The following is a 24,935-nucleotide window of genomic DNA, read 5'->3' on the forward strand; positions in this document are numbered from 1 at the left end:
CTGAATACTTGCAAGAAATTAAAATGCATTGGTTGTCTTTATCCGGTCAGCAGTTTTAATTAAATGATCGAGTCAGTAGGTTAGGGACGAGAGAACGTGGGGTATCATCTTATACTTCACAAGATGTAAATAGTAACTTTCATATTTACAAACAGATTAACATTATGCAGAGTGAAACTGTCCAAGATGTTGTGCTTCTGGATCCTCGCTGGCTCTGTTCAAATGTCCTCGGAAAAATCCTGTCAGTGGAGAACCCAAAAGCTCTCCATCACTATAGAGGTCGGTACACTGTAGAGGACATCCAGCGTCTGGTGACAGATAGTGATGTGGAAGAGCTGATCCAGATTTTGGATGCCATGGATATTTGTGCAAGGGACCTTAGCAGTGGAACAATGGTGGATATTCCTGCTCTCATAAAGACTGACAATCTCCACAGGTCTTGGACAGATGAGGAGGATGAGGTGCTGATTTATGGTGGTGTTAGAATCGTTCCTGTGGAACATCTTACCCCATTTCCTTGTGGAATTTTTCATAAAGTTCAGGTGAATCTCTGCAGGTGGATTCATCAGCAAAGCACAGAGGGAGATGCTGATATACGTCTGTGGGTAAATGGATCAAAGATTGTGAATCGTGGAGCTGAGCTTTTAGTGCTGCTGGTCAACCATGGTCAGGGTATAGAGGTTCAAGTTAGAGGACTAGAAACAGAGAAGATCAAGTGCTGTTTGCTCTTGGATTCTGTATGCAGCACCATTGATAACTTAATGGCCACAACCTTACCAGGCCTTCTGACTGGGAAATACTACCTTAGTCCTCAGCAGCTGAGGGAACGTCATGAACCAGTAATGGTCTACCAGCCTAGAGACTTTTTCCGTGCACAGAGTCAAAAGGAGACCTCACTAACTAACACTATGGGGGGATATAAAGAGAGCTTTAGCAGTATACTATGTTTTGGGTGTCTTGATGTCTACTCCCAGGGAAGCCTAGGAATGGATATTCATGTTTCCGACCTGAATCTACTTACTAGGAGAAAACTAAGTCGACTTTTGGATCCACCTGATCCTATGGGCAAAGATTGGTGCCTTCTGGCCATGAACCTGGGCCTCCCTGATCTTGTTGCAAAGTACAATACAAATAATGGAACACAAGATGACTTTCCCTCAAGCCCGGTCCATGCCCTTCTGCAGGAGTGGAGTAATGCTCCTGAGAGCACTGTAGGTATCCTGATGTCTAAGCTGAGGGAATTAGGTCGCAGAGATGCAGCAGACTTCTTACTGAAGGCATCTTCTGTGTTCAAAATAAATTTAGATGCTAATGGTCAAGAGGCTTATGCTTCCAGTTGCAACAGTGGCACATCTTATAACTCGATCAGCTCTGTAGTGTCACGGTAAGAGCAGGTGTTTTGCATGGACATCTTTTCAAACTGCAGAAATTATAAAAGATACCGTACAAGAGTTTCTGTGCAGTTTTCATTTATGAGGTTTTACATCAAAGGATCTTTATCCTTCTCCAGCACCACCACCTTTTTGTGCATAAACTTTCTACTTCTAACTATGAATTGTTGCTCTCTATCTATAAAAAAGGCTGGTGTACTTCTGGTGTTTTAAAATTATTCCTGATACATAATGTGCTGCTTAATACTGCCATTTTAACTGGAAAGTCTTAACTTTTGGATTACATACTGCAACTGTTTTATAAAATATTTCTATTCTCCCCATAAAAGGTAATGGGAGAGGAATAGCACATATTACCTGAAACGTGTATTTCTTCAGCCTATTTTTTTTCTTTTCATCATGTCCTCTGCTTAGCATTTTTTTATATTTGTAAGGAGAGAAATCCACAATTTGTGGTTAACCTGACTGAATTTAAAACCACATTGTTTATAGCTGAAAAAGCGAGTGCCTTTTGCAGAAGGGAGGGTGCAGTTGATTTGAATGACCCTGCTGGAGTTACAAGAACATGCTACCTCTGTTCCACTTAAATTGTCTGCATGCTTATCATTGCAAGTGGTGCTTGCCTTTTAATTTTTCCTGCACTTCTAAGACATTGGTGATGACTCACGCAGAGCATTCTTGTGCCAGTACTATGGGTATAGATATGTGATACCTAATCAACCCCAATTACCATCAAATCATAATGTGAAAATCTCTTAAACTTTCCAATTACCATGCTTCATTATTTCCATGCACCTCAGGTAAGAGTTCATATCATTATAGAGTTCAAAATACAGAAGTGTTGGATACTGCAGAATAATATTGTCTAGCTGTCAGTTGTAATTTGCGCATAACAAAGGTTTTCTACTATTAGATCCTGCATTACTTACTTCCTGTACTTGAAAACTTTGATGGGGATAAAAACAAAAAGGAAGCAAGGTTTCTTGCAGTGATAACTTTAAAATTACCATGAGGGAATATGACCCATTCTCTGTTTTAAAAAGCATGTAATTTTAATGGTGCGATGTGTGTTTGTTTATATATATTGTATGTATATACATTAATACTATTTTTTCTTTAATCTTACAATGTAGTAAAATTTTAAAGGATTTTTCTACAAATAAACTGTTCCTTGTTGCATCCTTGTTGTTCATATTCTGTAGCTGAAAGGGACCAAAACTTCTCTTTTCCTTACAGTCACAATCCTGGAGAGGCAATGCCTGGCTTCTGAAGTTCTGGGAACTTCCTCTTTCACTTCAGGGGGATTTCTCAGTATGCTGAAGGAATATTTATTTATTTTGCAGAGGTGGTCCCCCTACAGCAGAGGGATTTGCATTCATTTTGACAAATGGCAAGCCCAATCAGTTTGCTGCATAGCTTTTCCTTTGTGCTTTTTTCACAATGAAAAACAAAACAGCAGATGCGAGCCTGTCACCAGGAATCCTCCAGATTACACTGTGTGGCAAAGGGGGATAATGCTGCATTAGAGCCTGCGCCACAGTAATGATCCTTACATTAAGGATCCCCCTCATTACACCAGGGACTGTGCTGCTGCTGCTTATTTAAACTCTCGGCATGGCTCACTGGTAGCTGCACAGTCTCGGTATGGCACTCTGCAGTCAGCTCTGCACAATACCTCCTCCCTGTGTATGCTGCAAAGGAATGAAAGAGACTCTTCTTAAAATGCTAGTTGCCGTTTCCCACTGCCTTTCTTTGAATCTCTTACCCTTGCTTTATTACATCCTTCCCTGGGCATCGCTGGGCTCCTTTATTAAATATTTTTGAAAAGTCTAGTCCTCAGTGACAAGTACAGATGATGAGTGGTCCTACCCTGAGGTGTCTCTGCTCTGATACTCTGGCTCTGATGAACCCGAGTTCAGCACCTTCCACCACTGCTTGCAGTTGCTCAGGGAAAAGCCCAGCTACTTTACTTCATGGCCACCACCACGCTTCACCTTCCAGCTGTGGACATGTTCAGCACTTCTGTCAGACTCCGTTATGTGGAGGGGACTTTATCATCTCATAAGGCTTCCTGGTTTTCTAGGCCAGCTTCTTTAGGCCTGTTCCTCAGGCATCAGACTTGGAGTTACCTTCACTGAGTCTGTGACTGCAGAGGAGTGGGACTTGATATCACAGGTCCTGCGAGAGCAGAGACTACTGTGAGATGGTTTTCCCATGCAGGGCTGTCAGTGGTGTCTGTTAGTTTAGCACTTAATTCACCACTCTACTTCTTGTGGTGGAGTGGCAAGATTTTGAGATACCAGGTATCTCCTCCACTGCCTGCCTCCCCAGATGCTTTATGCGCCCTCAAGATGCATCATCAACTTACCAACATTGATACAGTGGTCTTTTTTCTTTTTTTTTTTTCCTTTTTCCTCTCAATAGCATGTTCTCTGCTTCCATTTACTGTAAAATGCAGCCCTGGGAGTATAAATTACTTAGCAGATGCTATGATGGATCTTTAAAAGCAGCCTATTGCATCATTTACAGTTTTCAAGGCAATAGGTCCAGGAAAGTGAATCACAGTCACAGGATAGCTTTGGACTGCTTTCCTATAAATCGTGCGCCACTGACATTAAAAAAAAAAAAAAAAGGTTGTCCTAAATGACAATTTTGACAAAAAAAGGTTAGCAAAGTGATACAAGTAGGCATCCCTTCAGCTGCTTCACATATACTGATTTCCTGTTTTGTTTTTCAATGCAAAGAAGAGCAGAGCTTCATTCCACATTTTTAAGAACTGTTTCAAATGCACTGATCCTGCTGACTCCTTCAGAAATGGGGGAAATGCAAGTCTTAGCAAGATCAACAAAATTTAGCCATAAAAATAAATATAAATAATGTGTAGGGAACATGCTAGGCTTAGCTCCTGCCAGCGAGGTAAGTGAAGCTGGATACTAACCATAAGGAGGCTCTCTTCCTCGCGTGTCTTTGTAGCTTCAAAGCAGAGCTTCTGAAACACAGTTCCGAGGATAAAGCAGATTAGCCCCAACATTCATTTTGTCTTCAAAATCCATAATACAGACAAACTCTCAAGCTCGTGACACAGTTGCTCAAGGCCAAGAAGCATGACAGATGATCTTGCAGTTTAGAAACGTTTGTTACTGGCATCTGGACTCAAGTTCTGAAGAAATTTTCTGAAAAATATGATGGGGAGGAAGAGAGCATTTTGGTGCGAACCATTTTTCCAGTTAGAGTTTTCTCTCTGGCATGCAGCAGCACAGATAGGATAGGAAAGCGCTTCGTATTGCTATTTGTATTAGGTTTTGCTGGTTTTACTCTCTGTGGCAGTTTTGCAGCTGACCTGACTGGTGGGTTTGGAAAGCCACAAGAGATTAGTGGCTACATGCGAATACTTTTGAGAGTAGGACAAGGAGGGCATCCAGAGGTGACCTTGGGTGGAGGAGGATATACATGATTCTTCTTACCTTAAGAGGATGTAAGCTGGAGACAGCCACAGCTTTCAGGATCCTTGTGATTCAAATGATTGAGAAAGAGTTACGAAACTATATGAGTTTAGCAAGTCCCGAGTGTCGAGATTGACAGAGCCAGGAGGCTTAGAAAGGAGCCAGAGCACAGTTCCCTAAATGGTCAGGTCTCAAGAGAGAGCAGCAGTGAAGCTGTTTACAGCTGGCTGTGCTGGAGCCAATTCCAGGTCCTAAACCTCTGCTGGCTGCATTGCCCACTCCATGGAGAAGTTACCTGTTAGCTCATTACAACCTTCATACCCCAAAGATGCTGTGTTGCAGCATCGTCATTTAAAACAGGTGCCTCTATTTGAAGCACATCACTATTTCAGCTTTTCCAATGAAATGGAGGAGTAATGCCCAAGTTGTAACTCCAGACAAATTAAATTAAGCATGCTGTTGGCTGAAACCTGTCTTTAGATCAGAGGAGGTGGAGCAGTGCAGTATTGTCTTTGAAGGTGGCCTGAAAGCACTGCGTACAATATTAAAATTTATTTCTATTTGACTTTTTGTTTGTTAAACTCAAATCCAGCGGGTCACAAAAAAACATTCGCCATGACCACAGATTCATTCCTGTATCTTTTCAGTCTTTGTCTGACTTGGAAGGCAAGGTAATGGGTAGAAAAGGTTTTCTTCAAAACCAATTTTCTTCAAAATGAGTTTTCAACAATGCCTGAGGTACTTGGTTTCCAAAAGGGTTACAGCCAAGCCACTCAGATTTTGCAGGTAGAAGTGTTTGGGTCTCCAAAAGTCGTATGAGCTGTAGATAGATAAGACTGATGGTATTCCTCTGTGTGGCTACACTGTTTATCATAACAAGCTTTACAGGAACAGTGGGGCCAGCAGATAATGCTGCCTCAAAGCCAGATGAGGATCTCGGTGGACCTGGTTCAGGTTTGCATTAACCAAACTGACCTAGTGTTTCTGCACCAGCCAGACTACCCTGAGTGAGGTCCAAATCCACAACATGCATATTTAAAGATAATTCTTCAGAATGCGACCATGTTGCTGAGTCAGTTGGATGTACCTTAAAAATCACATCCCTGCCCTGAGACAGGGCAAATCTGGAGTGTCTTGCCCAAATTCTGGGTGTCACTAAACCTAGGACACCTACACAGCTAATGTGCACTCACATCTCCTAGGCAAGAGGAAGACTGGGAATAATCCTGTGCAGGATGATAAGGGCTCTTGAACATACTTAGGCATGCTGCATCTTACCTACATGGGTTTGCTGGCAAAGAGGTATTGACAGCCTGGGCCCATTCTTCCTTCTCCTGCTGGAATGTCACAGCACCAGCTGCAATGTTTTAGGCATTTCTAGTAGCTGTGTCCAGATTCAGGAATGTGCACTCTCTCTGGAGAGATATCTGCACAGGATCCAGAGTGGAGCTTTGTGAGGCATCTCCCCTGTGGGCTCAGGCACTGCCACAGCTCAGCATAACTGACCTCAAGAAGCTTTTGGCCATATGTGCTGGAAGAATAGTCAGGATGCTTCTGCTGCATCTCAGCAGTTGAGGCTAGGGTGCGGGGGGGTTACCCAGCAAAGAGGGTGGAGTTTGCAGGAGTGAGTAAGGGCTGGGTGAGACACCAGCATGTGGTGCACAGGGAGGGGAGGATAAAGTAGTGCTTTTCAAAACTATTCTCAGAGAAACATGGGAGAGAGGGAAGGGAGGACTTTTGCATTAGAGGGGTTAGACTGCTGATGCTGTTAAAAGATTGCATGCGTATGACCCTTTGAGTCACTGCATGCTTCACTTTTTGAGCTGCTCATTGCATTGCAAAATCTGGTATTTTAGCCTGGCCACAAAGAAGTATACCTTGATCATTATAGTATGTTTCCCCCTAGAGATGATACTCACTTGCACACCCCCTACACAGGACTGCCTACAAGCCAAAACATATGTAGCAGAGGGAGCCAGCTAAGCAAAGGGAGTGCAGGGTCATCTGCTGGGAGCATTGGGATAACATCAGCAAATCCTGCTATCTCTAAATTTACCTACAAAGCACTACAACCTTGTAGCACTGGCATCTTTTTTTAGTTCTTTCTATTGGTTGCAAATGTAGAAAAAAAAAAATTTGTTCTGCAGAGTGCTGGGTGCAGTCAGCTACTGGTAAGCCAAAGCCTGTATTATTGTGAAAAACAGTATGCAGGTCTTGAATTTTGTGCTGAAGGTAACGCGTCAGTGCACATGAAAGCCAGCGCCAAACCCAGATGAGTTGCAAGACAGAACCGGGTCCTACTTTCCTAAGCCTACATTGTGGATTATTTCATCATTCCTAAGGAACATATTGGCAGAAGCAGCAAGAAGAAGATTATTTTTGAGGCGTTTCCACCCATTAAAGGCTTTGGTAGCTAGGATTACATTCTTTGATTTGGTTATACATAAGGAGTTAAGCCACCATCCTCTGCAACTAGAACGCTGAATCAAAATTTTCTGCAGACCCCTGGGGATTGTGTTGATAGCTGGAGAATGTTGTAGCAATTTCCTGGAAATCGTAGAAGGGGTGAGTCACCATAACTAAATTAGCATCAGATAGGATGGGCTAGGTGTCCTGTGTTGCTCACAGTCAGAAGGAAATATCGCTTGCAGCTGTTAGACCTGACAGTCAAGAGCCAGTAAAGATTCTGGAGGAAGCTTGAGGCCTGCAGCGTACCCGCAGTATCAGTCTGCTTTCAGAGGTTCAGAAATGAGCTGCATGTTTGTTTAAACTGATGGATTAACACAATTTCCATGTACGCTTCAGGAACTGAATCAAGGCTTAGAGCTTGGAATTGCTACCAGGAGGACTTCCAAACCTTTTTATCCCAGGTAATAGTACGTGGCTGAGAAGTGCTTTTCAAAGCAGTTGTTGCTGCCTTCTCAGGAAAATATTGGAAAGAACCTAATCTACTGGTGTCCTACACACAGGATGGATGTAAAGAATGAAGACAAAGCCGCCAAGTGACCTCCCCATTTGCCATTCATTCTCCCAGGACCAGGGTTCATTTGTACTTGATGAAACAGGGAGAGCATCTTTCCAGGAGTGGCAGAAGGTCAAGGAGTGTTACAGGAAGAATAACTTCCCTAGCTGTGACTTAGCACTATGCAGTTATCATATTTCTTACTATCATAGCAGGGAAAGCTCTGTAGGAACTCCCACAGCCACCAAAGGAAGGTGTAAGCGATAGGGACAAACTCTGGCTTGCTTTATGTATGCTATTTCACTAACAATATTCAGTTATTTAAATATTCCAATCTTCCATGCTAGTACAGTAGTTTCACAATTCCCTTACTGGACCTGCCTTTCTGCTTTAAATTACTCACCACAGTAAAGAGTGCTACGTTGTTCATGTGAAATGCCGTCTGCAGCACCACGTGAGCTGGGTGTACCGTGGAGGAAGAGCACAGGTCAAAGCGAATGGACGTGGCAGCTGCTGTTGCTGGGAAGATAAATGCATATTTTTTATTACGGTCACAGGGTCTCTCTCTGCTGTCAGTCAAACCACACTCCTGACTCCAGCACAATTCAGCTCTGCAGTGTGGATGTGATCTCTGGATTTCTCATGGCATTATCAGCAAACATAAAATATCACATATATTAAAGAGAATAGAGGGCAGACTCGCTTATGCTTTTCTTTCACACTCCACCAGTGAGCTCAGAACAGGCATGGTAGGCACAAAGGGATCTCTCTAAAACTCTAAAAATTAATGTGTATTTGTTCAAAGCCCAGCACCACTGTGGTAAGAAGTAAGGGGGACATTCCTGCCTCGCTCAGTGTTCATTGGGCTCCACTTCTTGTCTTTTATTCCCAGAAGTGAAGCTGGTTTCTGTACAACTGCTGCAAAGCACTTATTTTCAGCAAGCGTTTATCATCTCCCCATCTCTGGTCCACACTGTTTCTAGGATGTGGTTTCATTGAACTCTCCGAAATAAAAGTTTTCCCCAGTGGAGAAACAAACCCTTTGGCAGCAATTTTCTACTCATAGAAGCTACTAATAGAGACTACTGCCAGCTGTTACTTTGACTGGTAAGTGAAAAAATACGCAAAACCTGATAGAAGAATCTCCTTTAATCCACTATCAATCTGGAGCCACAACTCCTTGTTATGCATCTACATAGTAACTACCACAGCAGAGTCATGACTTCTGTATGCCTCTGTATAATAGAAATGAATTACAACTACCCTCCCTAACAGCTATTTAGAGACTTGTAGGTCTGTGCATACTCAGTAGGCATGAAGCTTGTGGTTCCATCTAGAGGTGGTCAGACCTACAAGGGCCGCTTATACCATTGCAACCTCATTATTAATATCCATCAGGCCCAGAGACACATTTTGCATAAGCTGAAGCTGAGACTTCCATTTGTAGCTTGCAGGAACTGACCCACAGACATGGTCTCAGTCCTACTCACAGGCTTGCTTTTCTCTGCCAGTACTTTCACTCCTGTTATCTGTCCACAACTCCCACATCTATCCCGCTGAGGTGCACCTCAAAAAGCAAAGTGTGCAAACAGCAGTAATGATGATTTTGAAAAGCTGTAAGATCAGTAAGATTATTTCAGTTGCAACAATAAGCTGTTTTTATTCTCTTTCTGCAAATTCCAATTTTTAAAATTTAAAAACAAAAAAACCAAAACAAAAAAACCCACCAAACTGCCAAGTACTGTCATTTGTCTTTTTTGAGTCTAGGAAACATAACAGAGTCTGGAAAGCTTGTAGTGTAAGCTATGGGGCTATATTCTGAAATATGACTATTAAGAAATTGGTCTGAAATTGCTCCCTGGAAACATTATCCTAGATCACTCTCCCTCTCTCCAAGCAAGGCCTGACCTCTTTCACCCCTGCTTGTTAGAAATGTTTCCTATCTTTGCCCAGCAGAAGAGTCTCTACACTGGACCACTGTTGGCCAACAGAATAATGAGCAGACACATGCATCTCCTCACAAATACGATTATCGCATGTGGGTCTGAGTCACTATCGGTGCTTGAGGGTGCTTCCAAACACTTAAAATCCCAGCCAGAGACATACTGCTGGTGCACATTTCTGTGATTTAGACAAGGCCTCCATTAGCACTGCCAACAACAGCAACTCCTTGATGTGCTGTGTTGCCATCAGGCAGGGTGTGGTGGTAGGTTATTAAACTGCCTCTGCCACTTAGTTTACATCTGACACATGCTTAATTGTGAGGATGTCCTTCCTCTTGTTGGCATTTGAATCAGTGCAACTGTTGATGAGGGATGTTGTCCAAATTGTGTTACAGTAAAAATTATTTACAGCCACAGCTGTAGTGTTATGGTACAGCCAAGTTCGGACTCCTGACATGTTGTCTCCTCACATTTCCCAGCATTAGCCAGGGGTGGCACTGTCTTATTACTGATGGGCAGAGACACAGTAGTTGGTGTGGCCAAGGGACTGTCCTGGACCCCCCTGTGGAGAGATGAGGACTGCAGTGTAAGCTGTAACTGAGAGAGACAGCGTTCTCTGTCACTTCAGGCTATTTCTATCATTATATGAAAGGGGGCTAGTGATGAAAGTAGACAAGAAATGTGAAAAACAAGGAAATCTCTGAAATCAGTGGCTTCTTGACCTTGCCAAATGATTGGTGATGTTAAGTACAGCTGTTGATCAAAGATGCAGTGTTCAGGTGCCAAGGACTGAAATTAGAGGCTAGGGCCAAAAACGGTTGGTGTTCTTCCACAAGGAACAAATTTCACAAGCTGCCTGGCTTTGCTATATCACAAATAGCTATAGTCCTTTCTTCCAACTTTTAGTTCATTGAGGCAACAAACTTCAGGAACAATTTCAAATCTGGGAAGCCAGATGGGCTTCTCCTAACCTCTGCTACCTGAAGCCTATCTGTGATTGCCAACTCCGAGCAGCCAAGTAAATAAAAAATCCAGAGGAGTAGGAATGTAATAATTAAGCATTGAAATAGTCAGCTTAGAAAGCATATTGATGGCATTCACCTTTGCGAAACATCTACACTGCCTTCTGCAGGGAGCAGAAACAGTTTTCAATGGCAAAAGGAGGCAGAAACAAATTCTCTGCATTACTCCCCATGGCACAGTCAGCCGCTGAGAACAGGGAGGCCCTGGTTCATCCATAGTCATAGTAAACAAGAGTTGAGTGCAGCTGAGAAATAAGATTAAACACTTTCTAAAGCCAGCCCATGTTCTGGTACAGGTTCCTGGAGAGCCCCGTACATCCAGTTCTGGGAGAGCCCCTCTGCATTGATTGCAAGAGGCAGTCCAATACTGCCAGCTTTGTGAACAGGCACTGGGTTCAGCTTTATCTAAGCTGTCTTGGAAAGGAAGCACAGTAGAGGTTAGTGGGAAACAGTAAACAAAACTAAGCATGTAGCAGCTAATGTAACTACGCATTTTGGGCAAAGAGAGAAGAGCAGGTGCTCTGCTGGCTGACAGCCACAGCTCAAAGTCTTAGTCCATGTGTTTTGGTCAGGAGACTGCTGGCAACTGATCAGCAAATCCATCCAAGGCTGACGTATCTTATTTGCAGGGTAGTTGGTGTGTGCGAATGATGCATGTGTGTTTGTAACTATACTCAGGACAGCTGATAGGGGTTAGATATCCTGTTGCAGCAACTTCTGTGTTTCTGACATTTTGCTTCTTCTTTTTTTATCTTTAAGCCAGAATATTTTCGCAACAATGGAGAGAGATAAACAGAGCATTTGTATAACTAAGGGTAGGTGAATTTGAAGCTGGTTGCTCTGAATCCCTGCTCAGTTTGACACAGAAGAGACATTAACCACATTCTGCCATATCTGAAGTCAGCACTCTTGTCTCAACACACTAAGATTTCACGGTCAGTTTTCCCAAGTATCTTAAGCTAATCTAAAGCTGTGTTCCACTGAAAGGGGAGGTCCTGACCTCTCCACCCTTGCATTGCAGTCTTTTGGGCTTGCAGTGGTACCTGTGTGGTTGCATGCTCAGCCAGTTCCGCTCACTGATCCAGCAGAAAGCTATCGCTTGGTTGTGCAGGCTTTGTCTGCAGCCTGATAAGCTTGCTGTTATGGCTTAGAGCAGGAATGAGAAATCATAGGCGAGGGGAAGGGCCAGACTGCCTTTTCTCAGCAGTAATGCTTGTTCAAATTCGCCTAAGCTGCTTGGGAAACAACATCCATAAATAGTTTCAAACCCTGTAAAGGTTTGACTTCAGTATTTGTTTTAGCTAGAAGCATTTCCACAAGCTCTGATAAAACTCTGGGCAGATGTCAGTGGCCCTTGGCAGAAAAGACACTTTAAAAAGATCACAGTAAGCTGAAATAGTCACCTACCCCCTTCTAGGAAATCAGCAACTATGCCAAAGCCAGAAACACCAGCAAACATGAGATGGTAGAGCCTCTGCCCTGGGGGGTGTTTAACCAGAAAAGCCAGCCCTGAGGAATGATTACAGCTGCTCTGCTGTGGATGGAAGGACATAACAGCAAATGCACCCCTGTGGGATTGAGTGGTCCTGACTCACAGCCATCCCTGAAGTACTAGGAATTGCAATTTGTTAAAACAAATTAGTTAACGAATGAAGAATGCTATCCATAGCCCCTCCCTTCTCTCCTCAAGCTCTCTTTTGGTACAGCTAATTCTGGTCCATCTGGTGATGAAGGCACGGTTGGTACTGAAGCATGGAAAAGGTAGTTTGCTGTGCTTCTGCCGGCACTGCAGGATTCCTGTGGCACTGCTGAAGTCGCAGAGTCCATCCTTGACTCAGCCCTCTGCAGGATGCAAGCAGATACTAGTACTGCCCTGTCTGCAAGGGCTGGGCTGAGGCTTAGCACACAGAATGTTTCTAAAAGTGGTTGAAGTTTCAGTGCTGCAGGAGCTGTTCCCATTCAGATGACCATTCCTTTTGCTAAACTCCTTAGAGCTATTCAGGGCATGGTATGGTCCTACAGCAGGGTCACAAACATGTAAACATGGGCTGTACCACCCTAGCTCAGTGGGACCTGGGATGTGCATGCTATAAAAAAAAGCGCTAGGAAGAGAGAGGCAAGCTGGAGATGTGGATGGGAAGACACAGAACATGGAGAAGAAATATGGTTCTACTTGCCATTAAACATTTCTGAGTAAAACTCATCTGTGTGTCATCTGAACCCTTTCATCTCTTTCATTATACCCATTATACCCAGCAGATATTTTCAGTCTATTGGCATTTGGATTTGTTTTCCTTTCTGTCAGAAAAGAAGGGGGGAAAAAAAGCCCTGATTTTACAGATATGTAGCAGCTGGTCTAAATGCTGCTTCTTAAACCAACGTAATGAGCAAACTGAATTCAAAATCAAAGTACTGTTACAAAGCAAGGCTCAGCCTTCCATTTCTTGCACACCAAATGTTACCGTTGAGTTCAAGACCTGAGACTAGGTCATTCTGCCCGGGAAAGCATTAAAAAACCAAACCAACAAAACATGCTGATCCTGTAAGTGAATTGTAAAGCACTTTGCCTAGTATTTTAACAAACCTTGAATAATTTAAAGGATGGTCTGTAATCCTGGTTCTGAAGAATGGCATTCATTTAATCTGTTCATTCTTCACCCTCAAAGCAGCAGGGGTTGCTACACTGTGGCTGGCACCAGGATGGGTGGTCCACAGGGGCCATGCTCCAGGACCAGCCTTCGCAGGAGGGCACCATGCCGAGAGCTAGAGCAGAGGACAGCTTGGCCCCCGATGCCAGGACAGGTGTCACCAAGAACCAGGGTATTGCTTTTGGACATTGGGTTCCCCAGGTGTTGCAGCCGGATACCAGACTCTGGACAGTATCACACCTAAACCGTAACTGTAGATTAGGGTCAGCTTTTCTCCAAGTGGTCCAGGTTTTCTCACCGAAGAAACCTCGCCCCCCAACCCTGCTTGCAGAGAATAGGGTTCTTATTGTGCAACAGCATCAGCTGCAGACATATCAATGTTGCAGCCTTCTCCCAACTCTCCCTGCCCGGTGATGCTTTCTGCATTGACTCTAGCTGACTGGGGAGATTTGCAGATTGGGAAGGTCACACTGCATGTGAATGGGAGTGGACGTCCCTTTGTACAACTTCCAGCTTCTGCGTGTCTCCAAGTAGTCTGTATATGTAATAAAAGGGAGTACAGAAAGCTATTTGTAATTCTACTTACCTGTAAGTTTTGTCTTTTATTTACGATGTATGGAAAACCATACTAATTTAGCAGGGCTTAGGGAATCTGTATTTGTGAATTACTTTCCTCTTCATTTATAAAACAAATGTAAGGACCCATGAGAATAAATAAATAGGAAGGACTGGGCTGTGCTGTGGGGAAAAGCTGTTAAGTTGAGGACAGGCAAGGGATCTGTCATTGCTTCAGGTGTGGACAACACTGGCTTTCACACATCTGCTTCCAAAGCGCAGAGGTACAAACTTTACCTTCCCAACAGTAAAAAAAAAATGCCCTGGTTAGGGCCTGAGATACATTTGCGTTGACTTAGGAAACAGAAAGTCACCTTCCTTGTCTGAAATGGAAATGAAATGAAACAAAAATTCTTTCAAGTGAAAAATTAAGTCAGGTGAGAAGGGCAAAATGTCAGCAAGAAGGTTCCCCACAGGAAGTAGTTCTTCCAGGCTTTTGGATAGACATTTCTCTATTTGAACAAACTGCTTTTTTTCTTTTTTTTTTTTTTTCTCCTAAGTGTTTAACGGTGTTTTGTGTAAACTGTTCGAAACGAGCTCCAGTGGTTAAGTACAAGGGAAAACCAACAAAAGAACATGTGCCGTGCTAGACAGAGGAGTCATCCAACCAGCCTGTGTAAAGATTTTTCACTGGACTTTCAAGTATTTTAAGCACTTGTAGGAAAAATCACAGAATACCTTTGAGAACTGAACTGAGAAGTCTGTGCATTGAGGATTTTGATGGAGGCAAAGAACTTGGAGGAAATAATCTTTGGACACTTCCTTTCCTGATCTCATTTTCCCCTGGTAAGATAGGCGGTAAGCCAGGCATTTTCACTAACTCAATATTTAGCAATGGTCTTAAAGGGAGGAGTGGGAGTGCAGTCCCATATTCTGAAGCCTCCACGCTGTGCTTCTGTAAAGAAACAGGAGCCTGACTTTTTGATTCCTTCAGAAGAGCTGTTTTTACAGTGTTATCATGTGCAGCTCCCACAGGTGACCACTGTAATGTGATGAGTTTCTAAAAGCAGATACCCAAGCTGCCTTCCACGGCAAAGTGACCATCTCTGCTCTCTTCCTGGTTCTAAGAGTTTGCTTATCAGTAGTGCTGAGAGAATAACATGCATGTCTCTCAGCAAGGACAGCTGTAAGGAGGCTGCCAGGAGGTGCCTGGAGCCTACAGACACAGTGGCAGACACTGTCACTGGCAATCTAGCATTGACACAGATGAAGTCCAGACTTGTCACCAAGGAGGAGCAGAAGATGGTGTAAGGGACTTTCTGAGGGCATCCTCGAAGAGCTCTAATGTGGTATAATGCATGCCAGGAAAGACTTTAATGCAACTGCCACAGTTACCACATAAAAAGAAGAAAGACTGCGGGTGAATACAGAGAGATATGCAACTGTGCAAATCCCTGTTTGTCATGAGTGAGTTATAAGCAAGCTGCACCTTGCAGAGGACAGATGCTCCAGCCACCTCTTACACAAGCTGTACTCTAAGTTAATGCAGTCCCAGAACCAGGAGTATGCCAGTCCTTGTTGTCTAGGTCTCAAATGGTACAACAGTATTTGTTGCTGCTTTTATCCTAAAAGTCATCCAGACAAAGACTGCAGGTGCTGCACTTCAGTATGAATCATAGCATAAATATCACCATAGTCAACTGCTTGTCACAAACAGGTTTATTTCAAAATGACCATTGCAACATTCCTCCTTTGTTTGGCTGTTTTACAATCCTTCCTCAACTCCTGTCAGCACACTTGCCTCTGCGAGGTGAGAAGGAGGGTCTCATTTTGCCCCCCATCACCCTTGGAGGGACAACCTGTTCAATTCACCTGCAAAAGGAGGTGAGGGGTCTCTCACCTGACCATTCTGTAAGATAAACAAATGCGGTGGTTTCACACAGTCAGGTTTTTTTGCAACATAACCACATATCTATTACATCTGATTTCCTGCACAGCCTGTATGCAATGCACTCTGGTAAGATAAGGGGAGGTGTCTGGTGCAGGGAGACACTCGAATGCACCACTGCACTGGCTTAAGTCTCTGCCTGGGGAAACTGCATTACACACTCACCAAACCACAAACCACAACACGCCCTGACCCCCACCTCCTCCCCTCGCTCACTGCCTGTCCACCTGTGCAGGGGCTCCTGCAGAAGTACGGAGGTCATGGCAGCCGTAGCTCTGTGCCTGAACAGGAGGGATGTACCTCTCATCACAGGACCTGTAGCCATCCCACTACCCCTTTGCAACATCATGCCTTCAGGTTATCTGTTGGCCAGGGTAAGAATCCGGTAAACAAGAGCAGAAATCAAAAAACAATGTTGTGACCTATTTAATAGGAAAAAGACTATGTTGACCCAAACTACTGGCAGAACTTGTTTAATTGCTATAGCTGCTGGCCAAATAAGTCATGTGGGGACACAGGCATTTGAAGTCAGCAAGCTAGCAGGGCCCTCCTCAACACACTTAAACATCTCTATAAATGCATCTAGGCGCATGCTACTTCTGCCGCAGCAAAAAGAGTCTGAGAGTTGTTTCAACTTTCAAAGGCAAAGCATAATGCTTTCCTTTGACCAGAACTCTGGGTGCCATGTCAATCCATGTTCATGTTAGTGGGTGTAAATTTACCCCATTCTGCTCAGGCTCCATGCTGAAGAAGGCCCCATAGAGGAGGCTGTCTTCCACACCATTTGCTGCTTTATGCTGTCCTTTCAGTTACCCTCTCTATGTAGACAGATAGCTGGGCTCTTCTGTCAGGGGAAACAACCTGAGAGTAGGAAAGCAAGAGTCTGCAGGGATGTTTACAGCACGGGGGATCGCTTCTTTAGTCAAAGAGGGGGGAAAAAAACCCACCAAATACATCTATTCCAGCCTGAAGAAGCTCAGAGGAAATCAAGTTCTTCAAGCGACAAAAAGAAAACTTTACAGAGGCTATAGGAGAAGAAAGCATATAAAGCAAAGCTCAAAGGCAAGTGAAAAAAAGGCTGTAACAAGGTCTATGTAAAATAGCAGCTCTGATCTTCAGCTCTCACCCTGCCAGTCTCCATGTACAAGTAATGTGAGCAACCGCTAATCTCACCTACAAGTGGTGTTGCTTCATCAACTCTTCTTAAAGAAAATGCTCAGCTCAAAATGCTCATAGCCTTCTCCTCCCCACAAATAACCTCTGAGTGAAGAAAAACAGGAGGGTTTGGAAGAGAATTAGAAGCATCCCTCTAGCACGAAACACATTGTGCACAAACAGCAACACCACCAACATCAGTTCACCACATTCAAGCCCTCAGTTTGGACTCTGGACACTGGGTGTATATAACTATGAAATATTGCTGTAACACTTGTACAGGCTGGAACAAAACACTAATGATCCTTACACTCTGCATTGCAGAGAGTAAAACCTGCAAAAACTGCTGAATAAGCTCAAAGCAGCTTTGGAGCGGGGAGAAAATTTCTTCTCACCCATTCCACCTGGCCTCCATAGCATACAATTTGCTTATACAAGCCATAGAAAGTTGCTAATTTCTCAAGTTAGGGGTTTCCACAGCAAAAATGTCAGGTTACTCTCTATTTAGTCTGAAAAATACCATCTTAAATTATACACTGTTCAAAATACACTTTCTTCAGTAACGCTGCATACGTGTGCCCTATAATTATTTTTTATTTTACAGTCTTTATGAAATTTACTGCTACACTGATGAAAAAAAAAAAGAGGCACTGCATTACAAGTGGACAAAAGACTTAGTGTTATCAGCTATTTCCTGAGCAAAAAGAAATAATTCCACCCTCCCAGTGAAGCAGACAGCTTAGGTGTTTAGGGCTCAACCCTGTAAACATTTAAAGATTTGTGTGTAGTTTATTCATGTGAGTGAACTCACAGAATTATACGAAATCACCTTTGTGGATAATATTACAGGGCATGCTTTTTCACTCTCATCAGAACTGGGATGGCTGCAGCTTCCTGCCACGGGAAAGCGTTCTATTTTTAAAATTCGTGTTTAATAATGGATTCCTCATGCATTATGTTAAGCTTTAGAGCTGATCCTTTCAGTCTAACTGCTTTTCTAAGATGTTTGGTTAGAAAAAGTATTGATGTTTATTATCATCGATGGTTTCTGCTACTGATGAGAAGTACATTGCCACATCATACTTGGCAGTCATAAAGTATTCAATCTTTACAGTGATCTCACTTACCCCAGAAGACTTCACATAGTCAAAAATAGTCAAATGGAAAAGCAAAACTCATCCTGCTTTTGACTCCTCCTTTAACTGCAGTCCGCCAGCTCGCAGTGCAAAGGCTTGATCTTCCTAGCCAAGGATGCTGCACTGCCCTGTTGCTTCAATACACTTCAGGTTCTTTACAAAAGAAGCACAGGTAGGAATGTGCTCCCTCTTGCTCTTCATAGTGGCGATTCATTGTTTCAAGAATTTGTCTTCAGTGGTGACACAGAGGTAGCTATAGGATCTTCTGCAAGTAAATGGAAGAACCAGCTGTGGAGACAGATGGGTAACATGCATGGCAGAAAAAAGTGGTGGGAGGGCAGAACCGATGAATTCTCATTATTGGATCTCTCTTTTGTCTCCTGTTTCTCCTTTCCTCTCTGTATCACTTTCCATCCCCACTGAGCAAGAGAGAGCTGTGCCACAGACAGTCTGGAGCTGTACATGCTCAGATGGGGGAGCACCGGCAGCTGCAGAGCACTGTTTTGTGGCAGCTGTGGTCTGCCCAGCTTTCCCCCAGTGGAGGCTTTTGTTTGGTTTTCTTGTCTCCTACCAAACTGCTGCCTTCCAGGCATGTTGGAGACTTCTCCCTTTCACACCTGACTTGCAATGGCTAATGTGCTTGAAAGATACAGGAGGAAGGAAGTAGACACACAGATGATGTGATGCCCTAGGTCCCATACTCTAGGGCAAAAAAAACCCAGAAGGATTTTTTTGGTCCGACTAAGGGAGCAGGAGCAGGGCAAGCATGAATCTCACTGTTTATTCTGCATTGCCTACCCAGCAAAACTCTTACTGCCATTCTTTGAGCTCAGCCTATATCAAGATGCAGGATAAGGCACTGTGCACTTCACTATGATTCATACGAATAATAGAGTATTTTCTTGTGTTTCCAAAACAGGAAAATGGAAAAAACTAGTTGTGCTGAATTTCTGATTGCGCTCCCTGTTTATAAGGAGCCCCTGCCTCATGGCACACTCAGCAATTTAGTGAGAAAAACACTGGGGTTAGTAACTTCAAAAAGCTGTCTGAGAAATGTGAGGTAACCCTGCCTGTTCTCAGAACCAGTGGGAGGGAGGAACAAAATGGAAATGCAGGGGAAAACAACAGGCAGGTGAATTACGCAGGTACACAGTTGCAAGTACAAAACCGAAGGTGAGAAGAAGGTTGTCCAGGGACTTGAGGGCAAAACAGTGCTCTTAAAATATATCTCACCTCCTTAGCATTCATAAAGAGCCACCCACAGCCCCACTATCTGCAGCCTTATCAGAAAAAAAAAAAAAAGCAGCTGGGTTTCTATGAATATACCTTTGCTGTAGTATGTGACAACAACTAACCAGCATCCTCCTCAATTCCTCTGCTTGAGGAGAAAAACAGCTCAGTCCAAGACCTCACTGGACCATGATATTGCCATTCTGCTGTTTTCTCCTCCAGGTCTGTAGTAAATTTGGGATGCAGAATTACTTCTGAGCTGATGAATTACAGACCTATTTGATGAATTGTTGTAGTCTTTTCTGTGTTTTGCAAGAAACAAAATGGTTCTGGGCCTTTTACAAAGAACGTACTAACATTTTATCTTAAAAAAGAAAAGAAAAAGAAAAAGAAAAAAGAAAAATCAGCTTCAGAACCAGCTTTCATCTTCTGCCCCTAAAGTTTAGGCAGCCCTGCAGCAACATATATGCTGATTTGTGAGCCCAAGAAATTTGTCTTTGCAGGCAAGGTTCAGTGAGGAAAATATGTAGGACCACGTCCTAACAGCTCTATGGAGATTTTATAGAGACACGAGTCCCAAATTATTTTCAGGATTGATCCCCCACTCCCTCACAGGACAATCAGGACAATCAATGCAAAGCATTACATTTAGAGGTGATAACATTAGTGAGATATTTTAATATCTCCTTTTTATCTTCTTCTGGTTATCTTCAATCAAGATTTAGCCAAAAACATACAATGTGCATTAACAACAGTATCTTGGGTGGATGGTGCCCTCTGCTTCTCCCAAAGGATATTGATAAGGTAAGACTGACACTTAATGAAACCACAGTTTGGGGGCAGGACAGGGGAAAAGCTTATTTTTGCTCTTTTTTTGTTTGGAAGAAATTGACGCATAAAAGGGCACTATAAAGGACCATGAACGGTGGGTAGAAGAGAAAAAGCCAGGGAAAATATTACGAAATCCCAATTATTCCACTTAAGCCAACTATCAGTCACTTCTGGCAACTCTATCTTTTGTTTGTCTTCATTTTCACTCAGGGCGAGGAGCTGTCAGCACACAACCTTTGTCACATGAGGAAAGGTTAAGAGAAAGACCACTGGCAGCAGGGGGGCCCGCAGCTGAGGAAGTGGACTTCTACCTTGCCAAGGTTACCTCAGGAGGAGCAAACAACCTCGGCGGCACTGGGTTTGCACGGGATCATCTGCAAGGCACAAAATTAACCCTGAGTCCGGGTGAAAAGGGCATGTTATGGCCAGAGCTAAAACATGCAGACATATCCGTGCTAGCCACTCTGGTATCATTTAAAAACATGTGTATATTGGTTCCTGTTTAAAAGCAAACATGGAAAGCCAGCCAGTCGTCTGAGTCTGAATTATTTAAACTATTTTTAAAAGAAAATCTGTACCTACCAGCCTTTATTTGATAGCAATTTAGAAGTTGATTTAATGTTTTTGGCCCCCTCAGACAAAACAGGCAACTGAAGACATGAATACTGGGCAATGGGCAATGTTTTATAGGTAGTTTTTAAATATAGCCAAATACAGAAAGAAGTATGGGCTAGTCACATCTGGACTTCACTTCTGCTTGGTTTGCCGTTCAGTCAGCAGTAAAAGAGAGGAGGGGAAAAAAATCTTTCTTTGTGGAATTAGAAATCTTTCTAGCCATCTGACCCAAATCTAATCTGATATTTGACTACAGAATTCTCTAGTTTTAGTTTCAGCTACTGCTTCAAGGGGAGACATTTTTAATACTATTATGAAGGAGCATTTTAATGTAAGTGATCACAGTATACTACATACAGAACACCACTAAAGCATGTTTTTCTCATTAATAGTTTACCTTTCTGTCTAGCCATTTTCATGTATATTCTGTGAACAGTTTAGAACAATACAAATTCAGCCCATTGAACAGTACATGAAACAATGTGTGTGATGCTATGTATGAGTTATGGATGTATTATTTTTTGAAACAGTTATTGGTAATTAAAAATAAAAAAAACAAAACAAACACCCACACCAATTCCAAAAATACTCTTCTTGCTAGGAAAAAAGAATAATTAGAAAAATATTTTAACATTTACATTTATATTTGCCACAGTACCTATAGTCAAAACAGTCACAAAATAAGGTTTTATAGGTAAACTATAGACTGCTAGTGTGTTGAATCTTTTGTGTATTTCTTCCTTTCTTTATCCCTTCCTTTCTGTCTGCTCCATCCAAGTATTTGGGGATTAACCTTTTGCAGCCAGTGATCTAGTTCTAGATCTGAGTGTCAGGACTGAGGGCCCGTGTAGATTTGCATTGAAGCCTGCAGCAGGGAAAGCCTCTGTCAGCAGAGATGATAGCTGGAGCAGTCTGTCTTCACCCAGGCAGACTAACGCCCATGGCACAGAGGAGGGACACATCAGCCAGTGGCTGCCCCAGCCTTTGTCAACTAAAGGAAGTCAAAAGGAGCCGAAACTGTGCGCAGCCTGTGTTTTGAACAGTTATTTGTTTAGTCAAACACAAAATCCTTCAAAAATTTATCTGGGGGAAAGGAAACAGCCAGTGCTATGTTTGGATTGCAGTGTGTGCTCGGCTGTCTACCCTTCATGCTAATGGGAGGCGTTCGGGTCAGCTGTCAGGGGACAGGGGAGCAGAAAAGGCAACCCAGGCACAGGGCACTGGGACAGTGCCTGGGCAAAGGGCTTTCATTACCACCTTTCCATTGATGGGAAAAGGTCAAATTTTTGCATGAAATCATGGGTATTGTAGGTAATGAGTTGGTTGCAAGCCAGTATGTAAATAGCTGATACCCAAGTCTCTGACTTGCAGCAATACTCTCAGAAAGGGAGGAATCTGCTAGTAAAGGATGCTGACATGTGAATGGTGAGGCTTGGACTTCAGCAGGCCCAAATTTTAGGCAGTTGAGCTACCACCTAACACAGCTGTATGGTACCATGTGCACCACAGCGATCACCCTGTTATCCCCAAAGGCAGGTTCGTTTGCCCAGTGTGCAGACTGGGCAAAACACCAGACTACACACAGAGCAGAGGTATTTTACTTAATTCATTTTTGCACAAAGATTGATGCTAGGTGGTAACCCACAAAGCTGGCCCCTGCACTGAGAAACTACAAGGCATTTATACAGTTAAATGTGTCAGTCACAGCTAATATTCACACCCTTCATTGGTTAATTTTTTTCTCGCTTCAATGTAAAGGTACAGCTCTCTTTTAATTTACCATACATGCTCAGAGAGTAAGGGGCTTATTGTGGGGGGGCAGTTCCTGGCCTACGGGCCTGATTTTTAGCATTATAATGAGGATAGTTCCCCTAATGGGCACTTTGTTTTAGTTCTTATCAACATCCCAATTAGTTGTTCTCTTTGACTGTATCCTTTATCACCCTTTCTCAGCATCTTCTGAGGTGGGATGTTTGCTTTGATCAGTCTTTCAGCTCTCATCAAGGATATAGTAGTAAAACAAGGGCTTTTCTATCTCTCAGCGCCCATCTCTGGTCATCAAATTCTGTTTTGCCAAGCTCACATAGTTCATTGCTATGGTTTAGGGGAAAATTCAAAAAACTCCGTTTTCTTCAGGATATGAACCCCATGCCAGCCCACTTTTCTAGCCCTGCATGACCACAGACCAAGAGATCACCTACTGTAAGAGCAGAGTAAGACTCTGGTGATGGGCATGAGAATTGATTGTATGAATGTTGTGTCAGTCACACACTGTGCTCTTCTGCAAGCCTGAGGGTAAGGTCTAGTGAAATCCCTGTGGATGTTCCCATATGGAGCAAGAGGAAATTGCATAATCTAACAGCTGCTCATGAGACAAGTCAGAGAAACAGCGTTCAGCTCTCAGCTCTGTGGCTGCTGCACTATGTATGGCCTTGCCATGGAGTCATCAAGACACCACTCCTGTGTGAAACAGTTCCCTAAAACATCTTGTTTCATGCTGGTCACTAACTAAACCAACTTCACCTCACATAGAGGTGAATGTCCCCTTGCGCACACTCACTTTCCATATCCCATAAGGAACCAGCACAGAAGTCTTTCCTTCTGCTTTGCTGCCCTGAAGCTTTGGGGTGTACATTTAGGATGCTCCACGGGTTGAGGGTGATCAAAGAGGGAGAGATCAAAACAAATCTCTGCTCTAGTGATAGTGAGAAGATTCCAATCAGACAGGTCCCTGGTGGCCAGAAAGGTCCTATGAAAGACCTGGTGTAGAGTGTGTCTGACACAGTGATTAAAATATTTGAAAAGATTATGTAAATCTGACAGCAATTACCAGCATCCTGGTCTTCAATGGGCTGAGTATGCTTCAACCGGCTCTCAAGACAGGCAAGGCAATGCGTATTGCACTGATTTGTATTACATCCATTTGCATTTCCAAAATGAGCTAACCCTTGCATTTGTTTTGATTAGCAGAAAAGAGAAAAAAGGTGCGTTATAATGGCTAACCTTTGTATTGAAGAGCCTAGAGCCATCTGTCCATGGGTCGTTCATTTGATTTCAGTGGCCACAGCAGCCAACAGCGTGGTACTGCTTCCTTTTGCCTCAGTCTTCCCGTTTGTAAAGTGGGAATAACAGCAGTTATGAGTCACCACTGCTCTTATCCAAAAAGCACATGCACTGGCCTCTTTTTCCTCGTACCTGATTTTCAGGAAAACGAACTTTAAACCAGTATTTGATTGTTTCAATTGCCTCTCTCCTCTTCTGCAAGCAGCTTTTGTTTAACCTTCCTTCACATGATCTGTTAATGAAGCCCAGCCTGTAACTTTTAAGTTTAAAAATAATTCCTCACATCACTCACAGCCTCTAACCTTATCATGGGAAATGCTTTCCAGCATGTCAGCTTGCCCTTTAGACACCACTGCTCCAAGAACAACAGGAGACAGACAGATTTTTCTTTCATGCTCTGCAACAGTTTACAACAGCTTGCAGGAGCACAAACATTGCACTCAAGCACTTAAAGATTTGTACTTCTCTGAACTTTATTACCGCTTTCGTTTCAAAACAGAAATGTTGGAGCATTGTTAGTGTAAATCAATATGCGATTTCAAATATTAAATAGGACATGAAATACTCCCCAAAGCCTTCTCTGAATACTGTTTAAATCTCCTCTCTAGAGTAGAGATGGGCAGTAAAAAATTGGTCTTGATGAGAGGAACTTTACTATACAGACAGGTTTTGCAACCTCCAACTTGTTACAGTAAAATTTTAAATTAAGACAGTCAGGAAATAGTAACTACTTCTGTGTAAAGACTGAAAAAAATATCCTTTTTAGTATAAGGGGAAAAAACACCAGTCCTTTAAATTTTAGAGAAATATCAATACAATGTGGAAATTATTCTGTATTTGTGGACTTCTACATCAGCACTTTAATATGATACTTCCCCACATCCTCCCACTATTTCCCCAGATCAGCTTTTAAAATCACAAATCTCCCAAAGCACAGCTGCCTGCCAGAAATCAGGTGGAGACACTGAGTAAAGAATGAGGCATCAATCAAGT

The 24,935-nt window shown here is 43.0% G+C and overlaps 1 protein-coding gene and 1 long non-coding RNA gene across 6 annotated transcripts in view; one reads left to right on the plus strand and one right to left on the minus strand.

Moving 5' to 3' along the window:
• Positions 1-2,570, plus strand: part of DAPK1 (death associated protein kinase 1) — a 90,461-nt gene extending 87,891 nt beyond the window's left edge. For both annotated transcript variants that reach the window (XM_064439586.1, XM_064439587.1), the window contains exon 26: positions 156-2,570. In XM_064439586.1, the coding sequence (XP_064295656.1) occupies positions 156-1,388 (1,233 nt within the window). In that variant the 3' untranslated portion in view covers positions 1,389-2,570. The remainder of the gene's footprint in view (positions 1-155) is intronic.
• A 4,653-nt stretch (positions 2,571-7,223) lies between these two features.
• LOC135310570 (uncharacterized) lies at positions 7,224-24,119 on the minus strand. 4 transcript variants are annotated; one of them, XR_010370659.1, is made up of 5 exons: positions 23,883-24,119; positions 20,576-20,638; positions 18,195-18,468; positions 17,086-17,172; positions 7,224-8,315 (listed from the first exon to the last, which is right to left on the minus strand). It is a non-coding gene; the product is annotated as an uncharacterized LOC135310570 (long non-coding RNA). The 4 variants fall into 4 exon arrangements; XR_010370661.1 differs by lacking the exon at positions 7,224-8,315 and adding an exon at positions 15,365-15,873; XR_010370660.1 differs by lacking the exon at positions 7,224-8,315 and having other exon boundaries at positions 16,133-17,172; positions 20,590-20,638.
• Between the last annotated feature and the right edge of the window lie 816 nt (positions 24,120-24,935).

Source organism: Phalacrocorax carbo, chromosome Z (assembly GCF_963921805.1).
Source record: "Phalacrocorax carbo chromosome Z, bPhaCar2.1, whole genome shotgun sequence".
In the NCBI taxonomy this organism is placed as follows: domain Eukaryota; kingdom Metazoa; phylum Chordata; class Aves; order Suliformes; family Phalacrocoracidae; genus Phalacrocorax; species Phalacrocorax carbo.